This window comes from Rhynchophorus ferrugineus, unplaced genomic scaffold (genome assembly GCF_030347505.1).
Source record: "Rhynchophorus ferrugineus isolate W39M unplaced genomic scaffold, kcgeb_rfMv2 rfM9, whole genome shotgun sequence".
In the NCBI taxonomy this organism is placed as follows: domain Eukaryota; kingdom Metazoa; phylum Arthropoda; class Insecta; order Coleoptera; family Curculionidae; genus Rhynchophorus; species Rhynchophorus ferrugineus.
In genome coordinates, this window is record NW_027472588.1 from 39,316,597 (window position 1) to 39,343,631 (window position 27,035).

At 35.0% G+C, this 27,035-nt stretch overlaps 1 protein-coding gene across 1 annotated transcript; it reads right to left on the reverse strand.

The window, feature by feature from the left end:
- Positions 1-480: 480 nt before the first annotated feature.
- Cad96Cb (protocadherin Fat 4-like Cad96Ca) lies at positions 481-25,399 on the reverse strand. The gene is made up of 11 exons (XM_076414934.1): positions 25,264-25,399; positions 21,536-21,628; positions 12,241-12,556; positions 10,699-10,845; positions 10,430-10,636; positions 9,263-9,538; positions 6,223-6,508; positions 4,225-4,462; positions 2,541-2,769; positions 1,383-1,605; positions 481-646 (listed from the first exon to the last, which is right to left on the reverse strand). The coding sequence occupies exons 2-11, from the start codon at positions 21,612-21,614 to the stop codon at positions 569-571; spliced, it is 2,079 nt and encodes a 692-aa protein (XP_076271049.1). The 5' UTR covers positions 21,615-21,628; positions 25,264-25,399; the 3' UTR covers positions 481-568.
- Between the last annotated feature and the right edge of the window lie 1,636 nt (positions 25,400-27,035).

The following is a 27,035-nucleotide window of genomic DNA, read 5'->3' on the forward strand; positions in this document are numbered from 1 at the left end:
AACGATTAAAAATACATATTTTTTTATCCAATAAATATCCATTAATACATACTAGTAAAACTTTTTCTTTTCCCCAATGTGGCTCCTCTTTGTATACGTTCAGTTAAATATAGAATAATCTAAAAGGCGTCCAACAATAGTGTGATGCCATTGAAATGTTCCATTTTCCTTAGTATATTTTCTCCATGTCTCTAATATCATGATAAAATCATTCACCTTGACCCTCAATAATATCTCTCGAATTTTCCAGAAAATGTTTATGAAAGTACCTGTAGACTCATTAAGTAACCTAGAACTTAAGGTCCTTTTAGCATTCTTTGCAAGATGTGTTTATAGTTAAGTACTTTATGATGGCTTTCGTGCGAAATGGACAGTCACCGAAAGACAGCTAGAAATTAATAAAAATGTTGAATGAAGATGTGTGGTACACCAACAGATAAGAAAACAGCCAATTCTCACATATATATAAATAAAGAAGACTATTTTGAAATGGTTTTATTAACATTCTTAACATATAAAAATATAAACAGTATAAAATAGTAATGTATTGGTCTTTGTACAAAATATCCTAGAAATAAACTGTTAAGTTACCACTTTCCAAAGCTTTTGGAATGGTGTCCAAGTTTTCGGCACTGGCTGATTCAGTCTGGAAAGACAATAATTCTAATTAAAAGATTTACTTAATAATAGGTAGCCAGATGATTTCGTTTTGTAGTAAACTTCATATTTATTCATACTTCATATTTTCATTATAACTTGGGTAAGATAGTTCTATTAAAATCAATTATAAATATGGTTGCAAATTAGTAGCCAAAAATCCAATGAACGCTTTATTAGATGAAATTCGCGATAAAAGTGGCAATTTTGAGATTGAGACTTATTGACATAACATATTCAGCAAGCAGATCGTTTGAATCCCATAGGTACAAGGCATTAAACGCTACAAGTGTGAAAGCAGAGGTAATTGAGATCAAAAAGAAAATATAAATGAGAATTTTGACTAGGATAGGATTTAATTTTGTTTTTATAGATATTGTTTAATTTTCTCTTTTTTCCTTTTAAATTTAAATATGTTTATAAAAGGTTGTTCATATTACATTTTTTATATTATAGGAAATGAAAACTGTATCAAACATATTTTAACTTGAGCTTGTTTAATTTGCGAATATAAGATACTTTATCCTATTTATAGAATAATCTTCAAATATACGTATAATTTGTAAGAACTGGCAACATCGCAAATCCAAATTCTTGTGCCTACATCAGGATCTTTCAGAATTAAACTCTTATGGGATATTATACTAATATAAAATTATTAATTTCATAATTTATTAATTAAAATTATAATTTTTCTCAACCTTATGAAAACTAAAATTACATACCTTATCGCCCCAGCTTAATTTTTTAAATCGTGACGTAGTGGTGGGCCACATCGGGGGTTGCGGAGCGGGATGTACCTTGGAACTGGGTATTCTGGACTTGGAGTCGCTCGGCAGACCGCCTATCGCGGAAGCGGTCCCAGATCCGGACGATTTCTCGGTACCAAACATAGGATTGTTCTTGGAATTACGATCGACAGCTGAGTCTTCGGTACCTGAACGTTTCCTAAACATTAACAATTTATTTTGTTTTCATCGTATCATAATCAGTGATGCTAATAAATAATTTAAGATAATCTACTTGTTATAGTAATCTATCAGTAAAATATTTAGAATTATAAAGGGTGGGACAAAAATCCCGTCACCATTTTGATAGCCTGTAACTTTACTCAAAGAAAAGATAAGTTTATCCTTATGATTAAAACATTATATCGGCTAAATGGTGATCGCGATTCGCTATACGACTTTCGGCTCTTTTTAAGGCATTTTTCACGATATCCTACACCATCCGAGGCTGAATTTCTTCAATTTTCTGCCTAATATTGTCTTTAAGATGTTGAATCGTTTGCGGATTATTCACATAAACTTTGACTTAAAAAGAACCATTAGAAAAAGTCTGGTCCTGTTAAATCCGGAGATCTGGCTGGCCATCGTAAATCGCCACTTCGCGAAATTAGTCTTCGTGGAAAAACGTCATTCAATGATTGGATTGTTGAAGGAGCTGTGTATGCTTTGGCCCCATCTTGCTGAAACCACATGTCTTTTAGTTCTTGCTCTTCGATTTCAGGTACAAGAAAATTTCGAATAATGACTTGGTACCGTTCAGCAGTAACAGTAACCGCAACACTTTGGTTATTTTCAAGAAAATAGGGACAGCATGAATACCACACCAAACAGTTGTTTTTAGTGGATGCGATAATGTTTCATGAATTAACTGAGGATTCTGTGTTCCCCAAAGCCGACTGTTCTGTTTATTGACGTGGTCACTGAGAAAAAAATGGGCTTCATCGCTCATTATTAATTTAGACGAAAAATCTTCAATTTCACCAGATAGCCTTCAGACACTATTTCTGCTCGTTCTTGTGGCGTATATTTACCCATAATAGAATTTGGATGTCCACAAAATACAATGATTAAAGCGAAACCCCTATATATACTTACACTTTACAAATGTAGGCCACCAGTAATGCAACTACAAAACTAAGCAGCAATAAGACGATCCCTAAACTAGCCAGTAGAATCGGAGCGTTAGGAAAAGCTCTATTCGCTGCGGATTCGATATGGGATTCCCCGTTTGAAAAATGTACCGTCACTGGTACTGAGGCTTTTTTCGGCGGCGTACCGCTATCGGTCGCCGTAACAGTAAGCGAAGCTGTTGTCCCTGTCAAACCTGAAATATGTAATATATTATGTGAGGTTATGTACGATGGTCACTATTTATATTTCGGGAATTGGCGACGCTGTTGTCATGTGAGTCCATCTGACGGTTTCATCGTAAAATTTGATATTTTTGACGATATACGTACTCAGAATATTTTGTCGCACGGACGCTATTTATTATTAGTTTCGTCTCGGCAAAAAATGGAACTGGATCGTGAACATTTTCGTGCGTTGATTTTTTACGATTTTAGACGTGGATTATCACAACAAGAGTGCATCAATCAACTTAATTTGACTTTTGGCGATGAAGCTCCATCAAAATCCACCGAGTATCGCTGATTTAGTGAATTCAATCGTGGTCGTAGTTCGCTGTCCGACGAGTTTCGTGAAGGTCGTCCAAAATCGGCTGTTGTGCCAGAAAACATCAATGCTGTGCGAGATTGAGACATCCCTGAGCAATAGTTCCACCAGGATACATGCGATTTTACATGAACACTTAGCTGTGCGAAAGTTATGTTCGCGTTGGATCCCACACAATTTGACAATCGCCCAAAAAAAGGATCGTGTCGATTGGTGCAAAGAAATGCTTAAGAAATTAAATCGCGATGCTTCGAAAGATGTTTATAAAATCGTGACAGGTGACGAATCATGGGTATATTCGTATGAGCCCGAAAGTAAGCAGCAGTCGACTGTATGGGTGTCCCAAGATGAACCGAATCCGACAAAAGTTGTTCGCGCACGAAGCTCTTCAAAGAAATTGGTGGCCTGTTTCTTCGAGAAAACTGGTCATATTGCAACAGTGCCTCTAGAAGATCGTAGAAGAGTAAATTCTGATTGGTACACAACCATTTGTTTGCCAGAAATCTTCTATGAAATAAGGAAAACAAACAAGAGATGCCGGATTGTTCTTCATCATAACAATGCGAGCTCTCACGCATCGGCTTTAACAAGAGACTATTTGAGCACTCAAAACATCGAATTGATGGGTAATCCGCCGTACAGCTCTGATTTGGCATCCAATGACTTATTTTTGTTCCCATCCGTGAAGAATAAACTGCGTGGTCAACGATTTTCATCGCCCGAAGAAGCTATTGAAGTGTTCAAAAATCATGTTTTGAAGATACCTCATTCTGAATAGAATAAAGGCATTGAAAATTGATTTAAGCGTATGCAAAAGTGTATCGATCATCGTGGAGAGTACGTTGAAAAACAAAAAAAAATATATTCGCAGCTTAACTATTTGTTTTTTTTTCCTATTCCCGAAATATAAATAGTGACCCTCGTATAATGTAATAGGTTATTGAATATAGTCCTGCCAATAAAACAGACAGTGCAGTGAGTCAATTCATGGTGACGTGATCATGCTATTAACTTAAAAACATGTGAGGTGTACAAATACCAAATATTTTAATTACAAGTATTTCAAATGCTCTCCAACTCCGCATACCACTATACTAAAACCAACCTTTTACATCCCTCAAATGGATCTCTCCATTTGGGGTGATGAAAAATAAATGGGCGTCCTGTCCGCTGAGAGATAACGTAAGTTTATCTCCTCGATCTCCATCGGCCGCTTCAACTTTGCCAATCAGTTTGTGGACACCCACGTTATTGCCAGCGAAAAACTCATAATGAGAATATCGGAACCTTGGTTCCCATTCGTTGACGTTCTCAATAGTTATGTTCACAACACTAGAATCATTCTGAAAACAAAGATGTATGTCATATATGTTGTAATTTTGATTTATCAGATAATCATAAAGCCAGTGTGGACCTATGGGGTTGCAATAAAAATTCAAATCAACTAGTCATCTAACGCTGTCAAAACAAGGTTCTTCGATTGATTACCAATGCCTATCGCTACGTAATCAACGAAGAACTAAGTACGATGACCTGGAAATCAAATGGATTTGCGAAGTTATCCAAGATATCGCCTTGAAACACGAAAAAAGATTACTAAACCATACTAAAGTGGAAGCAATACAACTACTGGATAACGCGCAGGATATCAGAAGATTGAAGCGAACCAAAACATAACAGGTCAATTGAAAAGTCCCCGGCCTACTGTATTAAAACACATTTTTTTGGCAAAATTAGTTTTTTTCTATTCAACATAATTCTCTTCAAGGGTGATACACTGACTATAGCGATCCTCCAACTTTTCGATGCCATTTTTGTAGTACGATTTGTCCTTTGCTTCAAAATAGGCCTCAGTTTCGGCGATCACCTCTTCATTCGACGAGAATCTCTTCCCAGCGAGCATTCTTTTGAGATCTGAGAACAGGAAATAGTCGCTGGGGGCCAGATCTGGAGAATACGGTGGAAGAGGAAGCAATTCGAAGCCCAATTCATAGATTTGTGTCATCGTTTTCATTGACATGTGACAGGGTGCATTGTCTTGGTGAAGCAGCACTTTCTTTTTCTTCAAATGCGGCCGTTTTTCGGCGATTTCTTCAAACTTCTCTTCCTTCAAACGGTCCAATGCGCCAATGCAATAATCGCTTGATGATCGCGATCATGAATCGCGTTGATGATCCTTCCTTTTTCAAAGTAGTCAATGAAAATTATTCCATGGGCATCCCAAAATACAGACGCTATAACCTTACCAGCCGACTGTTGCGTTTTCCCACGCTTTGGAGCGGGTTCATCGTGTGCAATCCACTCGGATGACTGTCGATTGGACTTCGGAGTGAAATGATGGAGCCACGTTTCATCTGTAGTCACATATCGACGCAAAAACTTGGGTTTATTGCGCTTGATCATCTTCAAACACTGCTCGAAATCATCAACTCGTTGTTGTTTTTGGTCAAAAGTGAGCTCTCGCGGCACCCACTTTGCACAGAGCTTTCTCATACCCAAATACTCATGAATGATATGATGTACACGTTTAGCTGATATCGTCTGCTATTTCATTCAATTTACGGTCATTCAATATATTTTTATGGAATTTTTTAAAGTTTTCGTCGGTAACAACTTCTTTTGGGCGGCCACCGTTTTCGATGCTCATTTCACCACGTCTAACCTTAGCATACCAATTCTTGATGGTTGATTATCCTGACGCAGTATCCGGAAACTCGGCATCAAGCCAAGTTTTTGCTTCAACTGTATTTTTTTCCTTTCAAAAAGCAATATTTTCTCAACACGTGAAATTCCCTTTTATCCACTTTTTTTCACAATAACAAAAGTTGCTTCACTCAAAATGCTATAATTCACAAACTAATAATCCGAGAGCTGTCAAATTTATACACGCATCTATTGAGGGTTAGGGCTAACTAAAAAACATATGGATTTAATTATAGTAGCGCCATCCATTTGTCAGGCCGAGGACTTTTCAATTTCTGCTGTATGTACGCGTGCACCGAACTCGGATTATTCTTTATTTTAAAACTAAATGGAGCCAATATTCGCATGCGCCAAATCCGGAGATGTTGTGGAGTAACTTATTCTGAATAATTGCTCTTACCGTCTTTCCATCGGTGGCAAACACTTTAAACCGATATTCCTGCTTCTTCTCATAATCCAACTTCTTCCTAAGCGTCAGCTCGCCCAACGTATTCAGAGCGAACACGTCCAAGATTTCCTGATCCGATACAAAATACTTCAAATGATGTCCCGGTCTGTTGTTATCAAACTTGGCCACTAACGCCCCAGGGCTCAAAGACTCTGACGCCCTTACGTTAAACGTTGAGCGAGCAAATTTGATTCCGTTCGTATTCTGTCGAGTGACCGTCAATGTTGCTAGAGCGTATCTAAAACGGAATTATATTAATTTAAGAAAAGCATAGTAGCTCTGAATCTGAGCATCTAGAAGTTGTTTATAATGTAAATTGGGGGATCGAATACAAATCAAGAGCCCGTTTTATAAAATCGGTTCTAGTTTTCGAAAAGTTTATTAAATTCATTATTTTACTATTTTGACCATTAATAGTCATTCACGGAATTAAAAGGTATAAACCAGTAATCACTGCATCCAGTAATATCTAAGGTTTTTGAAAAACTCCTGTTGAAAAGAATAAAACCGGTCATAGAGCGAGAAAACCGATCATAGAAAAAAAGAAGCTAAAACAGGTGTACTATAAGGAAGTGTACTGGGGCCACTGCTTTATCTACTCTACACTTGTGATATTACACATATTACGATGGCTACATTTGCTGATGATATTGCCATTATATCTACCACACTAGTGGAGAAGTCAGACGAAAATTACAACAGGCAAGTGACAATATAAATAATTGAACACAAGCTTGGAAAATAAAAATTAATGAAAGTAAATCTGTGCATGTGCAGTTCACCCACAATCAGACCGTACAAGCATCAATAACATCAATAACAAACAAATAACTCGGAATGAATATTGATGCAAAACTTGAAACTCACTGGAAGGAACATATAAAGAAGAAAAGAAAAGAACTGGAAATTAAATATAGGAAAATGTATTGGCTAATTGGAAGAAAATCACAATTATCAGTACATAATAAATTGCTATTATATAAGCAAATACTGAAACCTATATGGACATACGGAGTTCAATTATGGGGATGTTCTGCAAAGAGTAACATAAACAAAATACAAGTTTTTCAGAACCAAGTCCTGAGAAGTATTGTCGGCGTACCGAAATACTATAAGACTGACCTACATCGAGACCTTCAGATACCCACAGTCAGTCAAGAAATCAATAAAACTGCAAGGAGCCATGAGTAAAGACTCCATTCTCATGAGAATATTGAAGTATTGCAGCTTTTGGATACCACCAGAACAAGACACAGACTCAAAAGAATCAAATCATCTGATATCGTGTAGTGTTGTGTAGTGAGGTGCATATAATAAAAAATACAGCAGTGACATGTATAAACATTATTTCAACAGAGACATTTTTGTTATATCTTGGTGTAGAAACTCAGATTGCTCCTCTCTCATCTCTCCCAAGTTTTGTGCTAAAAAATATGACAATATGACAATATGACAAAAAAAGACATCACTACTCCAATATTGTGATAATTTTGCAACAGATTGTCGATTTTGCGGTTGTAATCCGATAATTTGTGGTTACCGAAAATATTGTGATTAACACTTCGGGCGTGGAACTTGTTGTAAACTTAGTGTTGTCATTAGTTTTCCAATATCAGGTCTGACAAATGTTCCTTATTTGATTATTACGTATGACAGCTGTGGGAACAACTTCGTTAAGTGCTGGAAAGTTCTTAAGAATTTTTTGCACTTATACCTGGATAAATCACTACATAGTATAAAACAAAGTCGCCTTTTCTGTCCCTATATCCCTATGTGCGCTTAAATCTTTAAAACTACGCAACGGATTTTGATGCGGTTTTTTTCAATAGATAGAGTGATTCAAGAGGAAGGTTTATATGTATAATACATGCATAATATACTAAGGCAACATTGCTAATTTTAGAGGTTTCTAACGTGATGTCGTAAATTAACCTATTTTTTTAGGCTTATTTAGCAATTAGCAAAAACGCTGCCTAACCCTACGAGTTAGATCAAATTAATGTACTACAGTATTGTACACCATAAAAAGGTCTACAAAAAAGTCCGCGATGGTATATGTTTATCTTTTAGGGATAACCCACATTAACCATTTTTATTGTTTACTTTTTACGTGAGAAAATGGCTTATTTACGAAGCTATTTTAAGCAATACGGCATTAATCCTTATCGAATTAAGTACCTTAAATACAGTGTGCAACTAATATAGATCAATATGGTTCCGCATGTTACAGCATGTAAATTAAACACATATTTTCGGAGATATTACAAATTTAAAATTTGCGTTTAAAAATGTGTAATGTAATAAAAATTGTATGAATTTAGATATTCCAAAGATAGCAGGAAATCTTCATAGTAAGTATAGGGGAAGAGGAATTGTTTTACTCCAAATTTAATGCGTGCAGGCCAAGGGCAGTAATGAATGAACCAAAAATACTGGATCGATTTTAATCATGTTTTCATTGAGTGACATAGGCATATATATTTTATGCCCGTGCAAAGTCGGAGCGGGCCGCTATGTTTTTATATACAACGTTCATATTTTTTCTGTAGTGTATTTAATTTAGTATCAGCATTGCACCCGTGCGAAGCCGGGGCGGTTGGTAATAAATCACTGTCCGTATGTGGAATTAGTTTATACACTGACGGTACATCAGGATATTTATACTGTGCTATTTTTTGCATTTATATCAACGATATTCATCGAGCAAAAGTACTACAGCACTTATTAAAGTATCGAGCTCTTGTCCAGTTTTTTTCTGCTCGTGTTCCAAAATAAGTTAGGTACCCATGGTTTGTTGTACAACATTAAAACATTGAAAGTAGTGCAAACGCGCATCTTTAAATGTATTTGTCATGATTTTTCCATTTTTATCGAGCATATAACATCCACAAACATCCGAAGCACAATTACAGCACAAAAACAAGTCCCAGTGCATGCACGAAGTCGAAAACTAAAACCGATATTAATTTGTAAACGTGTGTTATAAATTCACCTGTCTGGGTTATCTTGTTGAGTAGCTCGAATCACCAGGATAGCAGGACTCTGTAGATCGTTATCGTCAAGGTTCCTTGCTAGATAAACTTTACCGTCCTGTCGGTCTAACCGGAACAAAGAGTATTCACCGCCGTCGTTGTTCCAAGTGTAATATATTGGGGCTCCAATACCTACGTCTTGATCCAGAGATAAGATCTCCCGTGGCGAGACTATTAACAGGGCTCCTTTAACGGGAGGTTCGGGAACAACGGCCGTGTATCTATCATCTAGAAATCTAAAACCAAGAGGTAATGTAAATTTAAAATAAAATAACTGACTTGCTTAATTCAAATTATTATCGTCATAAATATTCTTGATTTAATAGTTTAAATAATAACGTGTGGTGGATTGTACGTATAACAGGTCAGTTGAAAAGTCCCCGGCCTGACACATAGCTGGCGCTACTAGAATTAAATCCATATGTTTTTTAGTTAGCCCTAACACCTCAAAAGATGCTTGTATAAATTTGACAGCTGTCGGATCATTAGTTTGGGAATTATAACATTTTGAGTGTTTGAAGTCTTCGGTGAAATAAGGAAAACATACAAGAGAAGCCGGATTGTTCTTCATCATGACAATGCCAGCTCTCACACATCGGCTCAAACAAGAGACTATTTGAGCACTCAAAACATCGACTTGATGGGTCATCCGCCGTATAGTCCCGATTTGGCACCCAATGACTTCTTTTTGTTCCCATCCGTGAAGAATAAACTGCGTGGTCAACGATTTTCATCGCCCGAAGGAGCTATTGAGGCGTTCAAAGTCATGTTTTGAAGATACCTCATTCGGAATGCAATAAATGCTTTGAAAACTAGTTGCGTATGCAAAAGTGTATCGATAATCGTGGCGAGTACTTTGAAAAACAATAAAAATATAATCGCAGCTTAACTATTTGTTTTTTTTTCCTATTTCCGAAATATAAATAGTGACCCTCGTATATCAAAACTGTATCAGTATCCAATAACTAGATGCTAAATCTGGTAAATAGGATAAATACAGGAGCAACTAGTATCATAACTCATTGATTTTTGCTACAGCAACGATGAAAATATGCTTTGATGTGTTATCTTCGTAATACAAAACAAATCAAATCAAACCAAAATGTATGGTTATTTACTTTACTTACTTTGGATTCTGGTCATCAGCATCAATGACATGTACCGTTAAGGTTGTATCGGCATTCTTCGGCGGGTCCCCGTGGTCCTGCGCCCTTATACTGACGTCGAATTGCCTCAGACTTTCATAGTCTAAGGATTTCTTCAAAACCAGGGTTCCCTCTAACTCATTCTCGAATTCAAAATAATCTGAATGGGGCCCTGACAAAACCGAGTATCTAAAACCAAGTAATAGTATTCACTGTAAGTAATAGTGACCGTGACTTATGTATTTGCTAACTTGACACTGGAAAATGGTCCTTGCTGATCGTTATCGATGGCGTGGACACCTTGAAGTACTCTGGTTCCCACCACAGTTACTTCTGATATGTTTAGTACGTAAGGGGCGTTAATGAAGACGGGAACATTATCATTTGCATCTGTAACTCTATAAATAGGAAACTTTCAGTTATTGTTATGTACAATGCACCATCTCTACCATATATATATATATATATAGTACACTGGTGGGTAAAATCACAACAAGTGCATCAACAGAGGCTGCAATGAAGGAATAGCTTAAAGTACATAAAATAAGTTTCGAGTTGATATGGGGTATTGCAATAGACATTCAGGTCGAAAATGATATTGGAACCAGGACAGTCTGGATTTATGGGAAGAGGCATTATCGAAAATAACGCCTTCGGTGTGTGTGAGCTCGATCAGACACATTGAAGAAGATATTGACAAATAGTAGAATCTTGAGCAAGTTGATAGATTGATGAGTGTTTCTGATAGTGACAGTGATTGAATAAAACTTAATGAATGTTGGTTTATGATTCAATGATGACAATTACCAAGACAGGGTGATGAAAGAGCAAATAACTAGAGGTCAGTTTAATTGTAAGAATTTGTAATTGTAGGAAACTGCAGGTAGAACTGTAATTGCAGATATGGCAAATGCATTAGGGAGAATGCAGTGATTAAATGTAGTTTTATCAAGAAAGATGTATACAGGTAGTAACAGAACAAACTAAAGAGAAATATAGTAATATATGACTTTACAAGGATCGAAAGAAACAAGAACTAAGCGTAAAACATAAATATGCTCTCTAATGAAAGTAAAATACATTACTCAGATATACAATTGTTAATTAGGTGGATTAGACCTTCGGGGAATACTACTACATGAAAAAAACGGACCTAGAACTATCTATACTAATGTGGAAAAAAGTTCAATGTTTATATAACAAAACAACCATGAACTTTAACCTATAAATTATTGTGGCTGTATAATTAATTGTAATTTTAAGTTCTTCGATAATATATGCATTAGATGTACTATAATGTTAAAATAAATTATAATACATAACATTGTTGTTTCATTACTTTATTTATGTTAAAATTTTGTTATGTGTCAGAGCCAAAATGTACTAAAACTCAGAGTTGCTGCGGCAATATTGGGACGTTTTGACAGGTCTCCCGTGTCACTACTATTTTGAATAGACTATATATAGCATTTTGGTCGATGGTTTTTTGCCATTTTTCTGATTGTTTTGAAGTTTTGTTAGCTTATCTCTGACACACATTTTAATGTTACCAAAAAACTTTTAGGATATTATACCTTGAAAGTAAGCTAAACGACGTGAATAGGAAACAATAGAATCGAAAAATGTTGATCCTGGACCTTGATGTTGATCCTTCCCGATAGTAAAACTATGACTTGATGACAATAACAGTGACAATTTGCATAGGAATATAAAATTGTTGTTTTACTAATGTCTTCACAATTATTCGACTTTTAACGAGTCAACATATGAAATAAAAATGTTTATTATTTTACCTAATATTTACTGGAATCACAAAACCAGGATCTAAAGTACCTAGTCGATCACAGATTAAGTTGACGAACACTGACGATGGTCCATCGATGCCCTCTTTATCTAACGGCTGAGTCAGGGTCAAGTTCTTCGTCCCGGGTGCTATGGCCACGGGGCTATCGGCTTCCTTCAGGCGCAAACTTATCGTACCGACGTGCGACCTAGGATCGCCCACCACGCGTACCCTTCCTATGACATCACCGACTGGAAGATCCTCGCGCACGAAAAATGTCTCTGACGACGCTCCGTTCTCCAAATAGCAACGGTTGTCTTGAAGAGCTGAAACAAACGATTCGTGCATTTAACAAGGTCTCTTATCGAACTTAAAAACAGTTTTTTATCTATCTGTACAGCTAGAATAAGAATATTAAACAAAAAACTCTTATTTTACATAAAAACTGTTTAATTTTACCATAAGAGAGGCGACGTTTTGACGACGATACAAAAGGACACTGGGGGTTTTTGTCTATTAGAAAACAGACCCCTCCGTCTCACTCGTTCACCATTCAGATAGTTTAAATAACAGTAACAGGTGACCCGAGCCTAACATATAGATGACGCTAGCTTTATTGCATTCACCACTTTTTCTGTTAGTACTAACCTTCAAAAGAAAGCTGTTAAAATTTCATGATATTCTACTCATAAGTTTGTGTGTTATTGTGTTTAAGAGTGACACTACTATGTTTTTTAATTCTACACTACGTCTTGATCGGAAAATATACCGTTCAAACAAAGCAACAGCCTGAAAAGGGTTATAAGGGCTCCGTTCTATCAGAAACAACAATAAAACGTTGATTTACTGACTTCAAACGTGAACACCGATGATGCAGAACGCAGTGGACGTCCAAATGAGGTGGAAACACCAGAAAACATTTTAAAAAACACAAAATCTTTTTGAATGATCGAAAAGTGAAGTTGCAGAACGTGTTAGTGTTATAATACATGAGCTTTTGACCATGATAGAGATCTGTTCAAAATGGGTACCGCGTTTGCTCGCTGTTGACCAAAAACAAGATACAAGAAAACGTTTTGATGATTCTGAGAAGTCTTTCGCCATGCTTAAACATAACCAACCGGACTTTTTGTATCGATATATGATTAATGGATGAAATATACATTACGTCACTCCGGAATCAAAACGAATGTCATATGAGTGGCCAGCAAGTGGTGAATCTCGTCCAAAGCGCCCGAAAGCCCAATAATCGACAAGAAAGATTATGGCCTCGGAAATTTGGGATGTTGAAGATTGGATCTTGAGAAGGGAAATACCATCCACAGTGAATATTATATAGCGTTAATGGAGCGTTTGAAGGTCGAAATTGCAATGAAACCTTCGCATATGACAAAGAAAAAATTGTTGTTTCATCAAGACAACGCACCGTGTCATAATACAATCAAAATAATGGCAAAAATACATGAATTGAACATTGAATTCCTCCCACAATCCACTGTATTCGCCAGATTTGGCTCCTAGCTACTACTGGCTGTTCGCAGACCTTAAAAAATGCTCATCGGTAAGAAATCTCGCTCGAATCATTGAACCTGAGACAAAAAATAAATCGTCCTACAAAAGTGGCATTGAAATGTTAGAGTAGCGCTGTAATGATTGTATGGTTCTTGATAGAGATTACCTTGATGAATAAAGCCAATTTTGAACAAAGAAACGCGTTTCCTTACACCAGGGACTTTTCAGCCCATGTGTTATTATGTACTGATAATTGTGATTGTAAAACCAGTTAACCAATATATTTTCTTACATTTTGGGCTTATTAATAAACGCCCATTTTAACATATTTTAATTTGTTAAAGACTAAGTAGCAATAATTCACAATAACATTAAATATGTTCGGCCTAATGTCGAATAAAACGTAATGTATAAAAGTATATGTCAAGTATTATCTAACGTGTACGTAGTAATGTGTTCGTTTTAAAATTATTTTCCTTCCTATGAAGATTCCAAAAAATTGATAGATTCATAGATTGCATCTACGTTCTTTTGAACGAGGCATTCGTTTCTTTTTCAAGAGATGGATAAAAACAGTAACTAGCCCGTATTTTAGAATGATCTAATTAGGTCGAATATACGCCATATTGTTTGGCTTTGCCCCTATAGTTAAAAAACGGGATTGTCGGGTTTCACAAGTATCTTTTGAGTTGGATTTTTACTTGGTGTCAGGTCCAAATAACATGATTGCATAAGAACTTCCCAACTAAGTTCCCAGAGTCTTCTAAGTACTATTCACATTTTCTGCCATCTGTCTTATATTTTAACTGTTGTCGAAGAAAAACTGTAAAATATAGTATATTATCTCTTTGCCGATGTCCATCTTAGACAAAACTGAGTCAGTCATTCGCAAAACTGTCAAATAAGTATTTTAGCAGGAAATGTCAACTTTCTAATGACATCTAATATAATTATAAACCATTTGGACTTTTGTAGCACGACCCACAGTTTATTAAAAAAGCCATTTACAATTGGCACCTAAATTGAATGCATTAATATCTTGAAGGCCGTGTACGAAAAAAACAATGATATTTCATTTTGTAAACACACAAATACTACATTAAATCTAATTTCGTATCATTGTATACAATTTTAAGAGCGAGGCGTCATAAGCAGTGAGCAGGAATGACATAAGTCGCGAAAAACTAAACAGGTGACTCAACTAACTACAATTGTCTAAAGAACGACCGTTTGGTTGTAAAAAAAATGAAAGGAAGTACGCATCTCTGGTTTGTTTCTACGGACTGCACCCATGACCAATTTCCTGACTTCAGGTTAACCAGGGGCAACGTCGGTAGCAACGTAGGCTAAAGAAAATGCGGCCGTTGACAATATTTTATTTAGTTTTTAAGAATATCTATATATTAATTATAATTATTGATATTTTGAGCCAAAAAAATATTGAATTTTTAAAAACATTTCAAAAAGTAACGATATTTGTAATAAACATTTAAAATTAAGTACCAAAACACACTAAACATTTAGTATTAAGTACCAAAAACTGCATTTAGATTCATTTAAAATACCTTTAATCTTTTATTTCAAACAATATCGATATATCTGTCAGAAATCAAAAAATTACAATTAAAATAATAAAAGGAAACAAAAACAAGCACAAACAACTAAAACTCTTGGCAGTGGAGAACTTGGATCAATTTCCTTTATATCCTATTAGGATAGAATTCAATTTAAACTTAAAAATCTCAAATAAATTCAAAATACATAAATAATTTTTAAACAAGTTAAACATTTTAAAGTACTTTTAAAACATTCTAGGCGACACAAGCTGCCAATATCAATCCGCCCGTATTGAAAATATCTAAATTATTGTTGATTTTAGTAGTTTTAGAAGTAGGTGAGTCTTGGAGAGCTATCCCAAGCCTCCACATCCTGTATCTCAGTTATATGTATAGGGTTTCATTAGAATCAAAATGACTTAGACCCAATGGAAGAATTGTAATAGTAAAATGTCACACTTTATAGTTTAACTACTGATCAAACACTCTCGAGCAAAATTAAGCTTAAATAGATATAAAATTGAGTTTCAATGGATATTTATAAAGTATTCCCATATCTTCAGACAACTTGAGACAATGGCTGATTTTTGAACACAAGCTTCTTGATTTAATCAATGCCAATGTGTTTATAAGTTGTAATTAGGCCACCAGTGTTACACACCTACGTTTAGTCATATTTTGCAAGTTAATAAACGTCTTCAAATTGCGAAAGATGTGCATAAATGGGCAAAGAGACAATTGATACTATGACTACTATGCTACTAAAAAGATGGAAAATACATTTCTGAAAACGCCTACAAATATCCTAATTTGGTCGAATTTTTATTATGAGAAACAAAAAAAAATCGAACACAGAGAAAAACAATTCCTTATCCTAATAACTTAGTTGCAAAAAAACTGTTATATGTTAAAAGACAATTACTATACTGAATACTTTCTTATTATCCATCTTTGTTACTTTTCTCACTCGACAAGATGTAATTTCCATTACTTGGATTTTGCTATTTTCAAATTAGTCTGTATATGGTTTCATATTGTCTACTTCATTTTCGTTTTGTTCGATATATCTTTTTGTTAATAAATTCATTGTTCGCGGAGAATTTTTCCAATTCTAGTAGTCATTTCCATCTCCTAGCTTCTGTTACTTTTTATCTCTATTCCAAGATACATATATAGATCTTCTGGTTCTATCTATACTTTTTCGGTTTAGTTATTTATTTCTTTTGGCCCTCCCATCACTATAACTTTCGTAGTGTTTCAGTACCATTCCATACTCGCTTAATACCGTAATCGATCTGCTTAGAATTTGCTCCAAATAACCTGGATTATTAGTTGTTATTGGTGTATCATCAGAAACATATCATAAAAGACTTTAAAACGCTTGAAAGGTTAGTTTGTTAACTAATCAATACAGAAACAATCTTTTTAAATACTTTTTAACGATCGATTGGTTATATCGAATATTTTAACGGGACAATGAAAAGGAAACTGCGATAAGTATGTACGTACATTTAGCTGTTGACCCTTATATCCCTTTAAATGCCCAGCCTTTTCCTGTCAGACTTACAATACAGTATATTAACCTTTGTTGGTCCTCTTTGTTATGACTTTGGTAGATCCATTCATTCAAAAATGTATCCCTCTAAACAATGTTATTTGTTTATAGAAAAAAGTCATATGGAACTACATCAAGTCATCCAGTTGCTTTTAATCAATTAACAATCCTACATACCTTATTGGATCAATATTACTGAAGACGATGATTTGAAAGCATGACAATCTGTGTAAAATGCAAAGAAGAATATACAGAATTATTGGGAGTAACACAAGGAAGTATTTTCAATCCCTTGAGGTACATGGGAATGAATCAAAAGCTAGGATATTTTGTGCCATGTGAATTGAAGGTAAAACACATTGAAATGCGTTTGACCAATTGTGAAATGCTCCTCCAACGGCAAAATCAGAAAGGTTTTTTGCATCGTCTTGTTACTGGTGATGAAAAGTGGATCCATTACAGTAACCAGTAACCCAAAGAGAGAAAAAAACATGGGGACTAACTAGTTATGCATCAATATCATTCAAGCTAATTCTCTGTATTTAATAGGATAAGCTTGGTGCATAATGTCATCAAACAAACATAGTTGTAAACATTAAAATAGGGAGTGGTACCCCACCCGCAGTATTCTCCTGACCTTGCTCCTTTTGATTACTATTTGTGCCGACGCTTCAAAGAAATTAAAGCTTTTAATCAATAGAAACTAATTCAAAGGTCCAATGAAATAGTACAAAATCTATATTTATTGAATAAAACAGTACTTAGATAAAGGTAATTGAGCTGACATAATCAAAAATATACATATAGTCTGTTCAAAGTTATTTTGTACATACGTCGTTTAAATTTGTGACATCAAAACGTTGCAGTGTTGCCGCATCAACTCTGAGTTTTAGTTTAGTTTGGCTTTGACATACCACAAAATTCTAATCTAAATAAAATAATTGAATAAAACGTTCTCAAATATAATTTGTTTTAACATTATAGTTCATATAACATTATACTTAAAACTACAGTTAATTATACACCCACAATAGTTTATAGGTTAGAGTTATAACCTCTTATCACTATTGCTTTAAAGAATCTTGCATACGTCTGACAACCGGACGATTTTGACAGGCTCATTCGTTGACGTGTTCGAACTAATCAGACAGCATTGTGTCTCTTTTTAATTAGAATAAAATGAGAAGGAAAATATTGTCTGATTCTAAAGCGAATTTACAAATTACGGCAGGCAATACATTAAACACCTTGATGACGTATGTACAAAAAAACTTTGAATAGACTATACATCTGGTTAAACAAGAATCAAGTATTCAATTTCATTTAAATCACAGTTAATGTTAAACTCTCCGGTTTCCCTATTCCCACGACCGTTAATATCAAATAACAAGCATAAATTAAATAACATCATCTGCTTTCCTTTACCATAACGAGATAATTACTCACTTCAAACCGCGAATTATAACTGAAACCAATTAAGGCGATCCCCATGAAGTTAGATACCTTTACAAATCAATAAATGCATGATTTTATTCAAAACGGTACAAACGGACCATCGTACCTGAACTGTTATAGTTTCAACGTTATGATTTCAATACTCAAACAAACGGTATAGACATTACGTTTTAAAATTAATATATATTTTACGTGTAACTCTATTTCTCATCAGCATGTATTATAATATTTATTTAACATAATAACACAACATAATTTTAATTATTCGTGAAATTATTCATATGCATTATTAACAATATTGTTGAATGTATTTGATAAACTAAATAATAGGTGTACAAATTAGACCCTTATATTTAACAAAAGCCACCATCAGTTGTAAGGAAAAGTAATATAATATTAATGACACCTGTCATAACATAACCTTTAAATATTAGAAATTTTGCATCACTTATATAATATGTTAATAGACAGTTATTGCCCTATAATTATATATTATTATAAAACAATAGGTTCTTAATTATATTGGATATTAGTATTATTACTTTAATAGAAAAAAATGAAAATATAGTTTATTCAAAGTTTTTTTGTACATACGTCATCAAGATGTTTAATGTACTGCCTGTCGCAATTTGTAAATTCGTTTCAGAATCAGACAATATTTTCCTTCTCATTTTATTCTAGTTAAAAAGAGACATAATGCTGTATGATTAGTTCGAACACGTAAACGACTGAGCCTGTCAAAGTCGTCTGTCACTGCTGATTTTTTTAATATATGCACCTCACTACACAACACTACACAAGATCAGATGGTTTGGTTCTTTTGAGTGTGTGTCCTGTTCTGGTGTTATCCAAAAGTTGCAATATTTCAATATTAGTATGAGAATGGAGTCTTTCCTCATGCCCCCTTGCAATTCTCTTGATTTTTTGACTGACTGTGGGTATCTGAAGGTCTTGATGTAGGTAATCAGTCCTATAGTATTTGGGTGCAATCACAATATCTCTCAGGACTTTGTTCTGAAAAATTTGTATTTTATTAATGTTACTCTTTGCAGAACATCCCCATAATTGAACTCCGTATGTCCATATAGGTTTCAATATTTGCTTATATAATAGCAATTTATTATGTACTGATAATTGTGATTTTCTTCCAATTAGACAAAACATTTTCCTATATTTCAATTCCAGTTCTTTTCCTTTCTTCTTTATATGTTCCTTCCAGCGAAGTTTTGCATCGAGATTCATTCCGAGATATTTAGCGTTGTTGCTCTATGAAATGATTATTTATGATTATTATGTGTTATTTAATGTTATTGGTGCTTGTACGGTCTGTTTATAGGTGAACTGCACATGTACAGATTTACTTTCATTAATTCTTATTTTCCAAGTTTGTATCCAATTTTTTATATTGTCACTTGCCTGTTGTAATTTTCGTGAGGCTTCTTCACTATTGTCTCTGACAGCTATAATCGCAGTATCATCAGCAAATGTAGCCATCGTGGTATTTTCCAGTTGTGGTATATCACAAGTGTAAAGTAGATAAAGCATTGGTCCCAGTACACTTCCTTGTGGTACACCTGCTTTAGCTTCTTTTATTATAGAGTAAGCTTCTTCTTGCTTTACTCTAAACATTCTGGTTGTAATGTATGATTTTAGCAGTTTGGTGTGTTGTTTTGGTAACATTTTCTGTAGTTTATGAACAAGGCCTTCATGCCAAACCTTATCGAAGGCTTGTGCTACATCTAAGAATATAGCTGAGCATATTTTTTTACTTTCGTAGGCTTTTTCAATAACATCTGTTATTCTGTGGACCTGGTCAATTGTTGAGTGTTTGTTAATAAACCCAAACTGGTGCGTTGGTATTAGGTTTTTTCTCTCTATGATCGGTTTTATTCTTTTCAACAGGAGTTTTTCAAAAACCTTAGATATTACTGGCAGCAGTGATATAGGTCTATAGGATTTTATTTCGTTTAGTGACTTCCCAGGTTCTGGGATCATTATAATTTCCGCCATCTTCCAAATGTCTGGGATATGTTTTAATCTAAATGTATTGATCAAGTTGGTGAGTTTTATAATTCCCTTTCTTGGTAGTTTTTGCAGTAATTCTCCTGTTATTAAATCGTAGCCTGGTGATTTCCTGGGGTTAATGTCAGTTTTAATAACTTTGGTTAACTCTTTCGGCGTGACTAATGCAATCATCGAATTTTCAGCTTCTATGTCCGGCAAATTATGTTCAATATTAGTTTCGTTTGGTTTGAAAGTTTTTTCTAGATATTCAGCAAATGCTTCTGCTTTTTGGCGATTGTCACGTGCCCAATTCCCATATAGGTCTCTTATAGGTGGACTGTGTAGACATGAGCGCTTTAAATGTTTTGTGGCTTTCCAGAGTGAGCAATCAGTTTCTTTATCATGTGCTAAATTTCGGAGATAGTCATTTATGGTTTTGTTTTTTATTTCCAGTATTTCTCTTTTCAGTCTTTGGGTTATATTGTTTAAACTATTTTTATTTTCTGGTGTTCTGTTTTGTTGCCATTTTTTTCGAAATTTACGTTTTTCAGCTACCATTTCCTTCACTTTTTTTGGATAACTAATTCCTTTAGTTGTACTCTTAATTTCTGGAGTATTATTCCAAGCACCTTGTTGAATATCTATTACGAATTTTTCTGCATCAAGATTTAATTGTTCAGTTGTCTTGAGGGGTACATTTAGTTGAATTCGTTTGTTGTTCTCTTGTTTGTTAACGTTGGGTTTCTTTCTTTTCTTATTATATTTTCGCTCAACATCAGAATCACTGGCGTATAATCTGAACCCATTATTATATGAGAGAAACATTGTTAACTTAGTAAATTGTGATCGAATATCAACCACAAGGCGTTCACTAGTTTTGATTAATATTATAGTAAATTAATTTATAATTAATTGTAATTAGTACACAAAGCAACAACAAGTAACACATTGTAAATATACAAAATGATATATATGTTACTTATTCGGTTAGTATGTAATAACGAGCGACAACTTTAACATTCACCACAAAAACAACAAACGTTTGTAACGAAATCCGATTCAATTAACTATTCATAACAGTGGTTTTCACCGAATTATTAGAGCGGACTATTTTAAAAAGCATCGCTTTTGGGAAGTATTAAGCAAGTTTCGTTTAATCGAAACGAAATTAGTTAATTAGCATCGGATAAACGATCTTGTTTTCTCGATTATGTTTTACTTACCGGACACGGTGCGTAGCGACAAGTGAACGAGAGTAACTAGTATCCAATAGGTTTGGTAGGCTGTAAGCCGTCTTGCCATTGTTTAACCTGCATCTGAAACAAATATTTCCATTACAGAGTTTGTTTCGAGTTATTATAAAAATAACTTATTCATTAAGCGATTTCAAAAAAGGAGGAGGTTCCATGTTCGGCTGTATATATATATATATATATATATATATATATATATATATATATATATATATATATATATATAATGTATGTTCGCCGATTTCTCCGTCAATGATGGACCGATTCTCAAAATTCATTTATTATTCGAAAGAGTGCACTTCCGAGGTGGTCCTGTTGGAACAAAATCGGGTTCTGTTTGGGAGGAAGGGGGAAATCGAGGGAAAACCCCAAATATCAAAGACACGTACAATGTTTCCACATATTTTTGATCTAAAATAATTAAATATTGGTGTATAATGTTATTGCTGAACTGATATGATGAAAAATTAACGAATCGACATTTGTTTTATTTAAATATAATTTTCAATTAACGCCATAGATTTAAACATAGCCCTACACATTCTTGCTAACTCGAAAAGAACAACGTTTTGTTAAACTCTATACATACGATACCATTTCTAACGTTTCACTTGTTTCACCAGTCACCATCAAGTCATTGTTTCTTGAGAACTCGTAAAACTATAAACACACAGACATTACCGATCGAAATTTTTTTTATTATTGAATTATTATACTGTTACTAGTCGTTTCCGACAAACCTACAATTTGTCTTTATGATAACTTATAACTTCTGAATCTAGGTATATAACTAGGAGGACCCATCGACTCTATATCAGTCTGATGAAATAATGTTTATACATTGCACTGCTATATTTTTTATTACATGCACCTCACTACACAACACTACACAAGATCAGATGGTTTGATTCTTTTGAGTCTGTGTCATGTTCTGGTGGTATCCAAAAGTTGCAATACTTCAATATTCTCATGAGAATGGGGTCTTTCCTCATGCCCCCTTGCTATTCTCTTGATATCTTGACTGACTGTGGGTATCTGAAGGTCTCGATATAGGTAGTTAGTCCTGTAGTATTTGGGTGCGGTCACAATACTTTTGTATTTTGTTTATATTACTCTTTGCAGAACATCCCCATAAATAAACTTCGTATGTCCATATAGGTTTCAGTATTTGTTTATATAATAGCAATTTATTATGTACTGATAATTGTGATTGTCTACCAATTAACCAATACATTTTCCTATATTTCAATTCCAGTTCTTTTCCTTTTAGGAGATATTCAGTGTTGTTGCTATATAGAATGATAGATATTATGATACGATATTATTTAATGTCATTGGTGCTTGTACGGTCTGATTGTAGGTGAACTGCACATGTACAGATTTACTTTCGTTAATTTTTATTTTCCAAGCATGTATCCTATTACCTATATTGTCACTTGCCTATTGTAATTTTCGTGTGGCTTCTTCACTATTGTCTCCGACAGCTATAATCGCAATATCATCAGCAAATGTAGCCATCGTAATATTCTCCATTTGTGGTATATCACAAGTGTAGAGTAGATAAAGTATTGGCCCCACTACACTTCCTTGTGGTACCACCTGCTTTAGCTTCCTTTATTGTTGACTAAGCTTTTTCTTGTTTAACGCTAAACATTCTGACTGTAATGTATGATTTAATAGTTCGGTGTGTTGTTTTGGTAACATTTTCTGTAGTTTATGGACAAGGCCTTTACGCCAAACCTTATCGAAGGCTTGTGCTACATCTAAGAATACAGCTGAGCATATTTTTTACTTTCGTAGACTTTTTCAAAAACATCTGTTATTTTGTGGACCTGGTCTATTATTGAATGCTGGTTAATAAACCCAAACTGGCGTGTTGGTATTAGATTTTTTTTCCCTATGAACTGGTCTACTGTCTATAAGTGACCACGCCGAAATCATTAAACTCGTTTTGTACCATAGCTATCTCTAGATGGCTGTCTTACCTGTATAAATCTTGGATGCAGCAAAATATTGACAGGATAACTTAATTTTAAATGGATAATACCGCACGGTATGGTCTTTTAATAACGGATATTGCGGATATGTACGGTAGTCGATTCCAAATCGTATGGATTTTTATCGCAACTAGAGCACGATTGTTACAAAACAGCGTTACGTCGAAATACCTTAATCTTATTATATATCGACACGGGCTCCGATCTGACCCATCAAATAGTCATTATTTTCCATCCATTTGATGGCGAACGCTTTATTTGTTAGAATTATATGAGTTTAACAGCAGTGAAATGTCTATTTTAAGATAATGATTCGTCCAAATTAGGGATGCCGAAAAAATATCAATATATTTGATCGATATATCGATATTTACAAAAATACGATACCTTTTCAAAAAAATTAAATATATTTCTTAAACATTATAAAAAACTAAAAACTAAGTACTAAAATAAAAGTGAAGGTGAAAGTTGACTTACAATAGCTATAAATATGCAATCAGACGAATTACATAGACAAACAATGAACGAATGTTTAAATAATTTTGACCGATTTTTATGTTATTTAGTGTCATTTAGTAACATGATCATTTTTTCATCTTAAAAAGACATTGATGATTGAGAAAAATTAATACAATATGCTTTTTTACAATCCGTTTCTTGTCCTTTGAGGGAAACCATACATCGAGCCATTTTCTAACTTCTTCCCATTGATGCGAAAGCTTCAATGTGCGTGAAAGTGCTTTCAATTCTTCCTTGGCCGGTTTTGCTTTATGAGACTGTACTTTATTACGTTTTCGGGCCCATTCTGGACGCTTGGCTTGACTTGGCCTGATGCCGAATTTTCGGACACTGCGCCAGGAAAATCAACCATCAAGGATTGGTATGCTAAGTTTAGACATGGTGAAATAAGCACCGAAGACGGTGAACGCAGTGGACGCCCAAAAGAGTTTGGTACCGACGCAAACATTTAAAAAGTCTACAAAATGATTTTTAATGACCGTAAATTGAATGAAATACCAGACAAACAACAAGTCAAGTCAACAAAACAAACTCAAGTTTTTGCGTCGATATATGACAATGGATGAAACATGGCTCCATCATTTCACTCCGAAGTCCAATCGACAGTCATCCGAGTGGACTGCACACGATGAACCCGCTCCAAAGCGTGGGAAAACGCAACAGTCGGCTGGCAAGGTTATGGCGTCTGTATTTTGGAATGCGTATGAAATAATTTTCATTGACTACCTTAGAAAAGGAAGGACCATCTACAGCGACTATTACATCGAGTTATTGAACCGTTTGAAGGACGAAATCGCCGAAAAACGGCCGCATTTGAAGAAAAAGAAAGTACTGCTTCACCAAGACAATGCACCGTGTCACAAGTCAGTGAAAACGATGGCAAAAATCCATGAATTGGGCTTCGAGTTGTTCCTCATCCACCGTATTCCCCAGCGGGTATTTCCTGTTCTCAGATCTCAAAAGAATGCTCGCTGGGAAGAAACTGAGGCCTATTTTGAGGCAAAGGACAAATCGTACTACAAAAATGGTATCAAAAAGTTGGAGGGTCGCTATAATCAGTGTATCACCCTTGAAGGGAATTATGTTGAATAAGAAAACCTAATATTTCCAAAAGAAAGTGTTTTACTATGGTAGGCCGGGAACTTCTCAATGGACCTGTTACATATTAAGGGTTGTACTCACTTAAATTAATGTCTATACAAACATAACAGTGATCATCATCAGACACAGTATTTAAACGACCGGTAAAAAGTTAATGAAGGATCGAACACAATATCGTACAAGCACTTCGTTCATTTTCTATAAGTCTCTAACCGGCACAACACTTAATTTTTCAGTAAAAAACCGCAGACGTCTCACTCAACCGTCCGAAAACGTTCAAATGACTCACATTCAGACATTACCACTACCGTTGGCAATCGGAATAAGCCGCCGCCGGTTGTTTTACGGTCCTAGTTAACCATCCACCTGCCCGTTCTTACACCGTTGGTGTTCAGTCAGCGAAAAAGTTCCCCCATCCTCACTAGAAAAGAAAACGTCACGATTGAAGTGATACGATTACGGAAACGTCCATTGAAGGGGGTTAAGTTCGATGTATGTTCAGACAAGTGTATGTTATTCAGGTTCGTCCATCGATCGATGGACGAACCTATTTATATCGCAAACAAAAGGTGTAAACCTATATCGAAGAGTATTTTACGCATGTCTGTTGTCTCTACATAATGTCTAACGTCTTATTCGAAATGATGCCCTTGAAAGGGCTCTCAATTCACCAACAACAGTTTTGTAACATAATTTTGATTACATATAATTGTTTGCTCTAAACGACTTTTCGCAAATAAATCTGACAAAACTTGTCTTCAGAATTAACTTTGGCTAATACAACGCTTCTTGTTACATTTGCTCTACAAATATAATCTTCCCAATAAAACAGCCAATGCACGTCATCATCACCATCGAACATATTGCCAAATTCAGTTTGTAAAAACGTAAAATCCCCTTTAAACTCTATTTTATTATTAGTATTTTTCTGTCTCATTTAAGGAATTAGCATTATTCTAGTTAAAGAGATAGAAGGAAGTCTGATGCATCCGAACATGTAACCAAATCGGTCTATAAAATTCGCGTTGTGTTGGTACTGATCGATACCGTTGTCATATGACAAGATATATATGGGTATAATAAGACTCCAACCTACAAACTACTATGGCTGTTTAATTAACTGTAGTTTAGGTCCTTCAATAAATATGCATTATGCTGCGTACAGACCGGGCCAACGAAAGCCAACGAATGGGTTTGTTGGGACATTTCTAGTTCTGTTTGGACGGTTTGATGACGGCCAACGAAGGTTTGCTGGCATTCGCTTGCAATCCGATAGAGTGTCGATAACATCAAAAGAAATGAAAGGAATCGACGAATGCGGCGTGGACGACAGGTAAAAGGACGTATAGTCGATCTAAAGAAGTTTTGTACATACGTCATCTAAAGTTGTGACGTCAAAACAATGTTGCCGCATCAACTCTGAGTTTTAGTTCAATATTGCTTTTTGAAGGGAAAAAAGCTTGGCTTGATGCCGAGTTTCTCAAAACTGCCCCAGGAAAATAAGTTTAGACGTTGTGAAATGAGCAAATCCACAAAATGATTTTGAATGACCGTAAATTGAAATTGAATGAAATAGCAGGCACTCACGAATATTTGGGTGTGAGAAAGCTCTGTGCAAAGTGGGTGGCGCACGAGCTCACTTTTGACCAAAAACAACGACGAGTTTATGATTCGAAGCAGTGTTTGAAGATGATGAATCGTAATGAACTCGTATTTTTGCGTCGATATGTGACAATGGAGGAAACATGTCTCCATAATTTCACTCCGAAGTCGAATTGACAGTCATCCGAGTGAACTGCACACGATGGGTTCATCCAAAGTGTGGGAAAAAGCAACGTGGGCTGGCAAGGTTA